This window comes from Podarcis muralis, chromosome 5 (assembly GCF_964188315.1).
Source record: "Podarcis muralis chromosome 5, rPodMur119.hap1.1, whole genome shotgun sequence".
Lineage (NCBI taxonomy): Eukaryota > Metazoa > Chordata > Lepidosauria > Squamata > Lacertidae > Podarcis > Podarcis muralis.
The window spans coordinates 49,670,698-49,683,916 of record NC_135659.1 but is presented as its reverse complement, the minus strand read 5'-3'; the positions used below and the strand labels follow the sequence as shown (position 1 = coordinate 49,683,916).

General features: G+C 46.0%; 1 protein-coding gene across 2 annotated transcripts in view; it reads right to left on the bottom strand.

The window, feature by feature from the left end:
* POMGNT1 (protein O-linked mannose N-acetylglucosaminyltransferase 1 (beta 1,2-)) overlaps positions 1-13,098 on the bottom strand; it is a 28,763-nt gene extending 15,665 nt beyond the window's left edge. Inside the window, exons 1-8 of one of the 2 annotated variants that reach the window (XM_028733601.2) lie at positions 12,961-13,098; positions 10,345-10,547; positions 5,897-6,002; positions 5,199-5,314; positions 4,186-4,251; positions 3,139-3,252; positions 842-959; positions 276-374 (exon numbers count right to left, since the gene is read on the bottom strand). In XM_028733601.2, coding sequence (XP_028589434.2) covers positions 276-374; positions 842-959; positions 3,139-3,252; positions 4,186-4,251; positions 5,199-5,314; positions 5,897-6,002; positions 10,345-10,458 — 733 coding nt within the window. In that variant the 5' untranslated portion in view covers positions 10,459-10,547; positions 12,961-13,098. Of the gene's footprint in view, positions 1-275; positions 375-841; positions 960-3,138; positions 3,253-4,185; positions 4,252-5,198; positions 5,315-5,896; positions 6,003-10,344; positions 10,548-12,819; positions 12,896-12,960 lie in introns of those variants that run through there. The other variant, XM_077928771.1, reaches the window with a different exon arrangement.
* Between the last annotated feature and the right edge of the window lie 121 nt (positions 13,099-13,219).

Below are 13,219 nucleotides of genomic sequence, written 5' to 3'. Positions count from 1 at the left end.
GTGTCACTAATTGACTGATACTGCGTTTCTACGGTAGGTTGATGGATCGTCCGGAGACGGCGTGGGGGCATGATGGCCTTTGTCTCCCTGGCAGTATCCCAAGGCAATTATGAGCTAGACAAGCCTCCACCAGGTTCTCACTACAGATGCTTTAGAGGAGGGGCAAAGAACCCTTTAAATGGATGATGTCACTGGGTCATCCCAACCCTTGCCTCTGCAACTCCCCCCTTAAGAAGATGCTCAGGGAACAGCGATGAAGAACCAGCAGGCCATACCTTCCACAGAAGTTAGCTGGACTTCAGTCTTCAGCAAGACAGGCTCTCCCCAAGAGGAAAGCACTGGGGACTTGGCGTATTTTTCACCATAAACCTCACCTAGAGAGAAGAATGCATGTCAGGGTCTGCAGGATATAATTACCACTTGCACAAGCCTGGCACTAGGCTGCTGCTGCTGCAACAACATGCATCTTGTAGAACAGGTAGGGAACCTTTGGGCCTCCACATGCTGTTCAACTCCCAGCTCCCCAAAGCTGTAGCTAGCATGGCTAATGGTCAGAGATGGTGGGACGGAGCCCAGCAAGGTCCGGAAGGACACACGTCCCCCATTTCTATGCAAGATCCATGACCCTCAGCAAGGAAATCAAGCCAAGCCTGCTCTCTTTCTGTGCCCCATTGGGACCGCTGCTCAAGGCAGGATTAGCTAAACACCCATCTAGGGTGACCAAGTGGCACTGGAGGAATGGAGACACCTCTGCTTTTATTGTGGTGTAGAAGAAGGAACTCCTTTCCCACATTCTCCCATGTAGATTTGGGTCAGGGGAAAAAAAACCACAGATCCTGACCTCCTTTCTTCCCCACAAACGTCCACATGTCCCTCCAGTTGAGGGAAGCCGCAATCTGACTCCCTAAACTCTTCAGGAGATTCTTCGCTGTGTCTTTAAGGTGGAAGGAGCCCTCATCCTGAAAAATGGAAGAAAAGCCAGGCTGTAATTATACAGAATTTCCCCTCTATTTTTTGTAATAACCATCAATATTTTTGCTTCTGAGTTTGTCACAGAGGCACAACTAATGTCACTTTAAAAAAAAAGTTAAGGTCAAAAATCTGTGCTTGATAAATTTCCAGAGTTTTAGAGCCTTTTCTCAGCACCACTTTACCATTTTCGTTAAAAACAGTGTATTATTTATACAGGAAGATAAAAGCATAAAGAAGAAGAAGAAGAAGAAGAAGAAGAAGAAGAAGAAGAAGAAGAGGAGTTTGGATTTGATATCCCGCCTTTCACTCCCTTTAAGGAGTCTCAAAGCGGCTAACATTCTCCTTTCCCTTCCTCCCCCACAACAACCACTCTGTGAGGTGAGTGGGGCTGAAAGACTTCAGAGAAGTGCGACTGGCCCAAGGTCACCCAGCAGCTGCATGTGGAGGAGCGGAGACGCGAACCCGGTTACCCAGATTAGGAGTCTATTGCTCTTAACCACTACACCATACTGGCTCCTCTAGCTAAAGAGCATCCATAAATGGGTGCTGCAAGAATAACAGCGGTACTCAGCTTTCTCCAGACAAGAATGTCAATAAGGATGGGTTCTGCAATTGGAACTAGTTAGTTCAGCCACCCAAGACAGATGTTGGCAGCTAGGCCAACCCTTTAGTGTTATCTCCTTTCCCCCTTTGTTGCATCCTGATTTCTAAGGAGCAACAGGGATGCAACCATAAGGTGAAGCCAACTCCAGCAGCCCATTGCTTATGACAGCATTTGTTGTCTCGGCTGAGAACAAGTTAGTAGGTACCACCACAGTCACTTAATCGTTTGGCTCAAGAACATCTGCAGAGCACTGTCTTGCGAATAAGAGGTTGCATCAAACACTAGTCCTACTCAGAGAAGGCCCACTGAAATTAATGGGCATAACTATCTTAGGTCCATTATTTTCAGTGGGTGTACTCTGATTAGGATACAATCCTAATTATTTCATCAAGAAGTATATTTAAGCATTAGACTTTCTTTAGTTTTTTGCCGCTCTGGGTGAACCACCCAGCATATCATTCATTAAGTAAACAGAATACAAAACAATACCATTCACAATAGTAAATGCAGTGGTGCCCCGCAAGACGAACGCCTCGCAAGACGGAAAACCCGCTAGACGAAAGGGTTTTCCGTCGTGGAGGCGCTTCGCAAAACGAATTTCCCTATGGGCTTCCTTCGCAAGACGAAAGCCCATAGGGAAATCTCCGGGACAGCGGGGAAGCGCAGCGCCTCTTCCCCACTGTCCTCGGACCTCCTCCCGCTCCCGACTTCTCCGCTGTCCGGGGCGATTTTAAAATGCTGCCGGGCGGCAGCGCTGACGCTCGGCAGCATTTAAAAAAACCCGGGACAGCGGGTTTAAAATCGCCCCGGGCGGCGCGTTTCTCCGCTGTCCCCGGCGGCTTTTGAAGGCAGGCGGGGGGGAGCAAAGACTTTTGCCCCCCGCCGGCCTTCAGAAGAGGTCCAGAAGAGCGTTTCTCCGCTCTCCCGGGAAGGCAGGCAGGGGAGAGCAAAGCCTTTTGCCCCCCGCCGGCCTTCAGAAGAGGTCCAGGACCTCTTCTGAAGGCGGGCAGGGGGCGAAAGTCTTTGCTCCCCCCTGCCTGCCTTCCCGGGGGCTTTTAAATCGCCCCGGGACAGCGGAGAAGTCCTCCGCTGTCCCGGGGTTTTTTAAAATGCTGGGGGTGGGAAGAAAAGCCCTTCGTCCCCCCCCCCAGCCTTCAGAAGAGGTCGGGGGACAGACTGTCCCCGGACCTGGTCTGAAGTCGGTTTCCCTAGGAACGCATTAATTGATTTTCAATGCATTCCTATGGGAAACCGTGCTTCGCAAGACGAAAAACTCGCAAGAAGAAAAAACTTGCGGAACGAATTAATTTCGTCTTGCGAGGCACCACTGTGTACAGCAACTGCATAAAATAGAAGTCCATAGTATGTTATAGCCACAGGAAATTAAATAAATTAGTAGCTGCAAAGCTAAGGTTAGTCCAAGTCTGCCTACTCCGAATATTTTGAAGCATTTCATTTTACATGACTTTGAAAGAAAATAAGCTACTGAGCACATCTGCACTTTTTATCTTTACGGAGCAGGGGAAAAAAGAAAGAACAAAAACTCCAGCCTCCCCACCTACCTTAATTGTGAAGATAAGAATGCGGCCTCTAGCTATCATGTTAAGGAAGAGGACCATGGCTTCGTCTTCATGTGGAGAGTAGGTGTCGAAGACTCTCTTCGCCATCACATGACCCTATTAAGCATTCATACACAGAAGCAGATTAGATGGTGGCCTCAGTGGATGGATGAGTCCTGCTCAACTGCTGAGATCCACTAATGACAACAAGAGTTTTAAACGCAACCAGCTGCTTCTTTGGAAAAGAGTCAGCCAAAAACTGAAGCCAATGTGCATCTTCCTCATGTTCTATATAAGCACATGGTGGGACTTCTACGCACGCTTTAAAGTATATTTTTTCACACACGTTTCATCATAGGATTCCAGGGTGGGTTGCTATTCTGTTAAAATTATGTTGGTTAAAAAGAAAAAGCAAGTAGAACAAGCCTTCTACAGAGCCACTTGCAGCTTCCCATTGCAGCAGCAGATTAATGTTGGCATCCTCTAGTGTCTGAGCAAACAGGCTGGTCTTTATCTCACACCAACATGAGTGCTGTATCTTCATGCACCATTTTTTTTTTTACAGCAAGCCACAGGAAGCAGCACCTGGCATGGTCAAGGGGCTAACAAGGGCTGGGCATCTGGGAAGGCTCATTGGCAACTGAGCCTGGCTTTCCCAGCAACCCCTGCTTCTTGGCTTAAAGTCTGCCAAGCAGCGGCAGAGGGTGGAGAGGAAGCTGCCATTCTGGATATCCCCATGGTGCCCCAATGTAGCACCACACGGGGCACTGTGGGGTTGTTAAAGAGACAGGTGGCTTGCAGGGCTCTGTTGCAGATTGCCATCATGCTGTTGCCTGCTAGGATGCCACCAGTGATAGGAAGAATGGGTGCGATTTGGGTCCCAACTCTAGAAGAGCAGGCTTCAGAATCAATGATGCAATCAGAGCTATTTCTAGTTTCAGCGACTTCCCTACAGTTAACCAGTCACTTCCACACAATTGTAAATACATCTGGCTTCTGAGATGCAAAGTAGCTTCTTTCAGCAAGTCAATCTATGGCTTAATCACTTACTGTAGCCTGATTCAACACAATCACGTGGATGCCTCTGCCTTGCTCCCGGGCTTCATCTTCCAAAACCTGTACTATGATAAAAGAAATTATAATAATACTCCATCCCTCTAGCTGCCACCACACCCTTTTGGCAGAAATAAGCTTTCTTGCAGGAACGTCCCCCACTTGTTGCTGAAGTCCTGTGGCCCCACAGAATTGACTGTTTACCACCGCATTTCTTGCTTAAGGAAAACCACCCAAAGTGTAGACAAGAGATACAGTAAGCTTTACACCAGGCTTCCTCAAACTCAGCTCTCCAGATGTTTTTGGCCTACAACTCCCATGATCCCTAGCTAGCAGGACCAGTGGTCAGGGATGGTGGGAATTGTAGTCTCAAAACATCTGGAGGACCGAGTTTGAGGAAGCCTGCTTTACACTGAAGAACTTGAAAGCTGAGGTGCAAAAGCCCCATCAGATGACAGTGGTTGGTGAAATACAGTTATAAAAACAGAGATGGTTAACTTAATGCTGGACTGCACCTCCCCTAATCCAGATTTTGGACTACAACTTCCACCATGCTTCACTATTGACCATGCTGGCTGGGGCTGAAGGACGTTTGAGTCCAACATCAGCCATTAGTTCCCTGTCCCTGGTAGAAAGAAATACTAAGTAAGCACCTTAATCTCAAATCCACGGACCAAGGAATAAGCCCTCTTAAACACGGTGGCATTTACTTCCAAGTAAACACATACAGCAGGGATGGGGGAACATTCAGCTCTCCAGGTGCTGCTGGATTGCGGCTCCCATCAGCTGCATCCACCATGGCCAATGGTTAGGGGTGATGGAATTTATAGCCCACCAACATCTGGAGGAGCACAGGTTCCCCATCTTCAACATGTGGGATTGTGCTGCAAAGCGTAACGAGCCTCTCTGTTTCAAAAGGTGCTGTGCTTTGCTCTGAAGCCATGCATATGAGAACTTCCAGTTTCCCCAGTTATTGCATCTCCCCTTATAGCTGCAGCGGAGTCCCTCACCGTCGTCCCATCCACTGCCACGTAGACTTTGGAGCGGCTGGAGTACACCTCAATATCCAGAACCTTCCTGCTGTTGACTGGTCGTCGAGGGATCTCTGGGTTCTGCAAGCCTTCATCTAGGGAGGGGAACAAACCATTTACTTCAAGCTACTGATAAACTCTGGTTTAAAAACCCCCACAATCAACTCACTCCCAGAAAATATAATCCAAAGATCTAGATTCCAAAAGGAGCATAATACAACATATGTTTTCACCCCCAAGTTCAGGGAAACTAGATATTTAGTGGCAGCCTCCCACTTGATGTCCCTTGAATATTTCTCTCCTTCCATTTAAAGGTTTGATTATCTAACAGAAATGCTCCAAGTGGATGCTTTGACCATGTGTTTGAGGTTCTTAGAGGTCTCCTTGGATGGATCTGAATAACTGGAAGGTGTCATTAAGCAGTTACATCCATACATCTTTCTCTAAGGAATTTCTTCTCTCTCTCCAAGCCAGCTGAAGAATACACTTTAAAGGACTTTTCATGCAAAGCCGCAGCAGACCGTGAACAACACTATTGTATCTAGGAATGTTGCATGCTACCCATTAGACAGGAGATTTAACATGCTAGGGCATGCTGAGCAGGGGAGATACCAGCTTGACCTCTGCTGTAAAGGACATTCTACTGCTGTCACCTAGACACAACACTCCATACCCACCATAATCCTGAGAAGATTCCTCCTCTTCATTGGCTGCTCTTCTAGTGTCCAATATCAGCTTTATATTCACAATCACAGTCACTAGCAAAAAGAGAACAGCCCCCATCTGCAAAGCAATTAACATTAGACCATAAGTATTACTAATCTGATGCCTTAGAAGTCCTTCTGTCTTGAAAAGCATCTCCTGCATAGCAGGACATGAAGGCAAAGATGTAGTGTTGGGCTAAAGAGCAGAACCATAGCTCTTGAATTATTTTGACGTACCTTTTACCTATACCTCTACTTGCTACTTCCATTCACATCTAAAAGGAGTTGTTTTCCCCAGAAAAAATTTACAGTGTCTTATATGGCAATGGGGGCCTCCTACCTTCTTAAAGCTTGTCACCCATAACCACAAATTCCCTTTCCCATGCATAAAGGTGCAAATATATTCGGTTTTCTCCCAAAAGTAACCAGACATTATTTAAATTCCTCAGAACTGAGTTGCTGGCATTTGGAGATGGAAATCAGTTTGGGGTCATGTGACAGATGCTGCATGCCTTCCAACATTTGATAATGGCAATATTGTCAAGTGGCACACAATTCTTTAAATAAACTGCACTCAGCAGAGACCAAGGCCAAGTGGCATGCCGCAAGGAGGATTTCAAATGTTACCTACAAAATGTGTAGCAGAAAAACAAAACCCTGTTCTGACATTTTGATTGTTGCAGAAACATTTGTCTGCTAGCCTTGTATTCCAAACAGAAGCTTCCTTAGCAATTGCCGGTCTCTTCACTCTGATCCAAGAAAAATAGCTATTGTTACTACAATTCTCAATCTTGGTTTAGCCCACGATACTAGGAAGATAAGCCAGAGGGCACCAAGTAACAATGAATTGCTAGATCATTATGAACGAACATTCTCTTTGCAAGGCATTCAAGCAGAATTAAAAAACAAACACTCCCAACCCCCAACATCTGGCACCTCTTAAATGGGTGTTGTTGAAAACTATCCATTGTCATTACAGGCAGTTTTTAGCTTTCTAGCACAGGGTGTAGCAGCACTGTCGTACAACGATCTGTAGTTAATATCAATGGCCATTCTCCAATATCAAGTTGACTTGCTGTTGACATTAGATTGACATAAGTGACATCAGATTTCAGGTCAGTGAAAACCAGCTGCTTGGAAGGAATCTAGACCCACTGTGTCTCCACAAATTGTTGCAAAGTGGTTGCAATGCCAAGGAATATGAATAAATGTGTAAAATAAAGGACCTACTCATGTGATGATGTCACAAATGCCTACACTAACACCATGCAATAGAATGAAAAAATAATCTCCCCCCTTTCTATTCCCGCAACCGCAAGATGTCTATGACATTAGTGTCTCATACCGAATGTAAATGAACTGTAAAAAATACTATGAATTGAAAGTGGAGGTGCTATATGTACTTTTCCTTTTTTATTTGTCTTGTAACTCAAGAAAATATTCAAGAAATACTAATTATTTTTTAAAAATAAAACGTGTAGCCCCTGCTCACCTATTGCCCCTGAAACAAAAGGCTGCACAACTTGGAAAGCTGATTTATGCAATAATATGGGATATATCCGTAAGAAATGGTTAACAATTATGCCACCCTATATTCACAAAGATAAAGCCCCAAATCAAGAATGGGGAACCTCCAGATGCTGTAGGATTCCAACTCTCCAAAGGGAGAGGACAGGAAAAGGTTCTCAGAGCTATGCAGCATTTGCCACACAAGTTTTTGCAAATAAACTTCGCTTCAATTTGCTGTGCCATATCCAGCTGAAGCAGACTGCTTGTGCAATGGATGTTAGCTTGTATGAATGGGACTTCCCATTCCTCTCCCCTCTTCTGCAGTCTCTGCACCACCACCCCAATCTGCTCCGGGGATCCTCTGTAGCACATGGCTGGCAGGAAGATTTAAGTGTATTCAGTACAGCCTCATTTGCAAATATTATTTAACTTATGAAAACTGAGGTTGCCATAGCTGCAAGTTTTAGTGTCTCCTAGAAGTGCAGAATTTAAGCTGTCTCTTTCCTTACAGATGAAAACATCCCAGAAGACACACTATCCACAAGACCCATAATTCAGATGCTTTCATAGCCTCTATCTCTGCTAATCTCCTGTAGGACACAGCAAAAGGTTTTCAGAACAGAGCAACTTTCCCATATCAAGACTCAGATTGTTCAACAGTCAGTGACAGGTCCTTCAAGTTTTAGATATCCCTTTGAGGAGGCCCAACGCTACTGCCTCCATTACGTTGTTATGGAACTGTGGTTGACAGAGTATTGCCTATTGCCACAGCAGGTGCCATGATGAACAATCCCCCGATGATGCAGGAATACAGGGCAACATGGGTTTCTATGGGAACCCGAACTTGAAGAGCCCTGTCTGTGTGCAATTAAGGTGTCAGCTTTCCCCTCAACACTGACAGCTTTGTATTAAGCTTGCTGTTTGGAGACATGGGATCCAGACAAGATATTGGAACACATTTGCTATGCCTCTCTGTCTATTGAAATGTCACGTTTCTTGAAGGCTGCTGGAAGGTTGCACAATTCTTGAAACAAGAACACTTGAAAATTTCGGTAAGTGTTTTGAGGTCATTGCTCTCCATTGCTGAACTTGCATGCAGTGCTAACTCACTCTCTCCCTTCAAATGCCTCCTCAAAGTCCACACTTCCCATGTGGCCCCCTTAATCCTCATCCCCAATTTTAGCACATTTTATGATGTGCATCTTCCAAAAAACAATTCCTCGGTGAATTATGCGTAGGACCCTAGAGGGTCATCTATTTGAGCATGCTTATTTTACTTGTATTTAGTAAACATTTTACTTGTATTTAGTAAACAAATGAATTCAGGAAACATTTTCTGAGGAAAAGTAGTAACACTGGAAATTTTTCCTGAAAATATGGGTGACCTCCATTTGCCCAAATTTATATCCCCCTCCACACTATTTTCTCCAGTCCTCTCCCCCCTTTTCAAATTTAGATTGTAAGCTCCTTTGGGGCAGGCACTTCTCTCTTGCTTATGAAGCATTACAAGATGCCATAGACATTGATTATTATAAGCTTATAATACTGAGCTCATTCTCCAAGTGTGGATCCCTAGATATGCAAAACTGCACTCTCTGTGCACAAGAGGGGAGGTATGAACAGGTTTGAGGACAGCCTGCAGTTTGCAGAAGTTCAAAAATTATTTAGAAAGAAAAATTAAGGGGGAGCCCTGCAAAAAAGTCCAGTTAGGATTGACCATGTTCAGTGGCTACAGAATGCTGACTGACTTCTGGGTGGGGAATGGAGTGGAATATCATGGAAGCAACTATGGCTGGAGTATTCCATGCTGCAATATTTCGTTGCAGTTCTCAACAGAATGCATTTCTTTCACCATTCAACCCCAACCCATCCTTAGTCACCTGCAATTAGGAAGCAAGGACTGTGCTTTCAATGCTTAACAACAACATATAAAGAAGTAGCACTGAAGAGACTTTCAAAAATTCCATATGCACCACAAACCTCTTTCAGGTAGCCTTGAGCCTCAGCATCTCTCTAGAAGTTATCAGCTACTTTCCTTCAGGCTTATCCCCCCACCTTTGTTTACTGTCCTTGCCGTAACTCTTGCCACCTTTTGCTTCAGCTTCTACGTCTTAGTATATAAAAATTTGCAAAAATATTTGCAAGATTGTCCCGGGGGGGGGGGGGGGCAACTTAGTAGCAACCTTCTGTTGCATAAACAGATCTCTTGAAAAAAACTGCACTACAGAGAACAAGGAGCAAATCAGTGCATCTAAAAAAATATGTGGGGGAAGAAATAAGATAGAAACATTGCAAAGAGACATGATCCAGGATGAAGATCTGTCTCTGGAAGCTACTCTTTCCATTCCTCCTTCTTTTGCAGCATTTAACTGAAACCCATTCAGTGCCGCTAGTAAAAAGGCAGAATTGACAGTCTGAAAAAAACCTTTCTCAACATCACTGTAAATCCACTGGTTTATAGGTAGAGATATAACTAGATGCGGGAGGGAGGGAGAAAGCGCAACTCCCTTTCCATTTGCTGAAAGGTGGGCAAGGGTAATTGCACTCGTCTGCTGCAAGCTAAGCAACAGAGATATCCCATGGCACCTTCTTGACCAATACTTATCGTAATATGAGCTTTCACAGGCCAGGGCTTTTGTAAGCAAGACCTCACGCTACAATAAAATCAGCTAGCTTTCAAAATGCCACAGGATCCTGCCCTTTTAATAGAAACAATGGAGAGATATCCTTTGGTACCTATAAAGAATCACTTTATCTTATTCACTCCACTCGTACGCAGACCGCATCACCCAAAAGCATTTAAAGTCAACAGTCTTCTATTAATAATAACGCCAACCCTAATTGCACCTGATGCAGCACATTCCTCCAGCAAGCAGAGCAGAACCAAGAGTCCAAGGGACCTGCTCTCTCACCTGACAGAGCCTCCTCAGAGCCCTCTGATTTGTCAGCTTGTACTTCCAGGCCAGGTACCAGCTGCGTTTCTTCCGTGGATTGGCTACTGGGTTGGGCTTCCACTCATCCATCATAGTAGGGCAAAACGGATGGAACTGGACACCTACATGAGGCAGCGCTCAGCATCTGGCCTCCCTGAGTTGCATTCTACCACCAACAAGACCTGGTAGGGCAAAGAAAGCAGAAGAAGTTGAAGGACTGAAATTGGATGAGTCAAATGCAATATTGCTCCAAAGGTCTGAAGGTCCAGCTCTATGTCAAGGCAGCACAATATCTGCTCCATTAACGAAAAGAAAATGCAAGTGTGCGTTAAGTGTTTCATTGACATAATTTATTCTGTTACATCACTTGAAAGTTGTCAAAATGTCAGAGTTTGGCAAGGAACAGGATAGAAGGAAGTCTTCCTTTGTTGGGAAGCTGTGGGGTAGAGGAATGAGGGGCCACTGGAAGGAAAGGGCCAAGGGGAGGACCAGTGGTCCTATTCCAGGACCAAGCCCCACTTAGATGGTCTTTAGAGCTGCAGTGAGCTGGTTGCCACTTAACACTAAGTCAAACTGTGTTTAGAATGGGGGGGGGGGTTTTCCCAGAGAGTATATTATTGCTGCTTTGCTCTTCCTCCCATTCTGCTGTTGCTGCACTGGTGTGAGCCAAACTGTGGTTTGGCCTAGCGTGTTGTCCAAACCTGGGATCATGGTTTGTTTCACTTAAGACGAACCACAAGCCAAGGTTTGCCAGGAGCAAGACGATGCATGAACACAGGTGAGGGCAACACCCTAAGCTAAACCTTGGCTTTGTTTGCAGCAATCCCCTCTCCAGGGACCCTCCGATTTATGCCAAGTCGTGATTTGGCTTAGCGCTACATGTGAACCAGCTCATGGGGCACAGTTTTGGTCACGGCAAGATAATAGGATGCAGAAAAAAACAATTATCACCAGAGATCCTTAACACTTTCTGCAGGTGGACAGGACAGAGACTTGGATGGCACAACATCTAAGGATAGCAAGGGTGTGTTAGAGGTGACATAGTTTCTCACACTTGACCATCTTGACACCTCTAGGTCCTTGCAACATCTCCTCACTACATTGACCAGTGGATTAATCAAATACAGTGGTACATCGAGTTAAGAACTTAATTCATCCTGAAGCAAAGTTCTTAACCCGAGGTACTATTTCTGGGTTAGCGGAGTCTGTAACCTGAAGCGTCTGTAACCTGAGGTACAACTGTACATGAAAGCTGTTACAGATAACACATAAGCGGATTCTGACTCTTAGGGGAAACTTCCCAGCTGCACAAGTTCTTCAACACCAGAAGACACCACCTAAGAAAGTGGTACACTCTCCTTTGTTAGAGGCTGGACAGCCACCCATGAGCAGCAGATTTCCTGTATTAGCAGAAGGCCTGACTAGATGAATTTTGAGGTCCTCTTTGAACTCTTTGACTCCCTGGAGAAGACACTGATGCTGGGAAAGATGGAGGGCACAAGGAGAAGGGGGCGACAGAGGACGAGATGGTTGGATAGTGTTTTCGAGGTTACCAGCATGAGGTTGACCAAACTGCGGGAGGTAGTGGAGGACAGAGGTGCCTGGCGTGCTCTGGTCCATGGGGTCACGAAGAGTCGGACACGACTAAACGACTAAACAACAACAACAACAATTGAACTCTATGATATGCCTAAAACCAGAATCTGTGCACAACTTTCCCAATGCTAGTAAGGAGCGGGGAGGGGCTGTAGCTCCCACATGCTTTGCATTCAGAAGGTCCCAGCTTCTGTTCCTGGGGGCTCCAGATAGGGTTGCGAGAGACTCCACTCCAAGACTCTGGAAAGAAACTACTAGTGTGCTGATCTGGATGACCTGATTCCAGATAAGCCAGCTTCCTGTTCCTCTGGGAAGATGGAAGCCTGTCACTACAGATTATATACTTACTTATCTTTGCCTTCTTTAAGGAATGCTTGCTGTTGGAGTGGGAGCAGCGAGTAACCTTTTACCTGTATTTCAGTGGCAAAGGCTACATGTGTTTGAAAATAAATAAAAAACAGCAATACTGGCTTCCAGGCAAGTATTAAAAGAATAAGGGAGGGCACTATTGACTACTCCTTTTCACACAGAGGGTAACGTTTATGGCATACTACATCAAAACAAAGGATATTTTTAGTTCGCTTTTATAACACCACGATCCATGTTCAGCTCCCTCAACGGAAAGCAAACCCGAATCGGCATTGCGTGTCCTGAAATGAACAGAGTGCAACACATTTGGAGGGGGCGGGGTGTCTGTGTTGGCTATCCTGGGAAAGGGACTTAAAAATAAGCCTCAAGCAGTAAACTCTGGGAATACCGAGGTTCCCCCACATTTCACCGCCACCATTACTAGGAAGGGCAGGCCCAGTAAACGTCGGAAGGGGGTCGACGACAGATTCCACAAAACAAGAAGCATACCGAAAGGCGGCGCGTGGATGGTGATGGTGCAAAATGGATCACAGCGCCTGGGGATAAGGGGGGGGGGTCAGGGGATTGCCAGAAGGGATCTCTCGTTCCAGCACGCTGCATGCAGTTCCAAGGGAATGTGGATCTACTCACGGCCTTGACATCGGGTCGAACCCGGCGCTCTCCCCATAAGCAGGAGCCGCTCACAGTGTGCGGCGGCGGCGGCAGCTGCTGGTCTCCTCTTCCTTTTCCTCTCCGTCGCGAACCAGGCACAGGGACCTTCTCGGCGAGGATGAACCCGACGCGCTCCTCCGCTTCCGGCGCGGGATATATAGCTCGCAGGCTGCTCTTAAAGGAGACGGCGGCGGCGGTGGCTCCGGCAGAAGAAGGAGACGAGCCAGCGGGCGGAGAG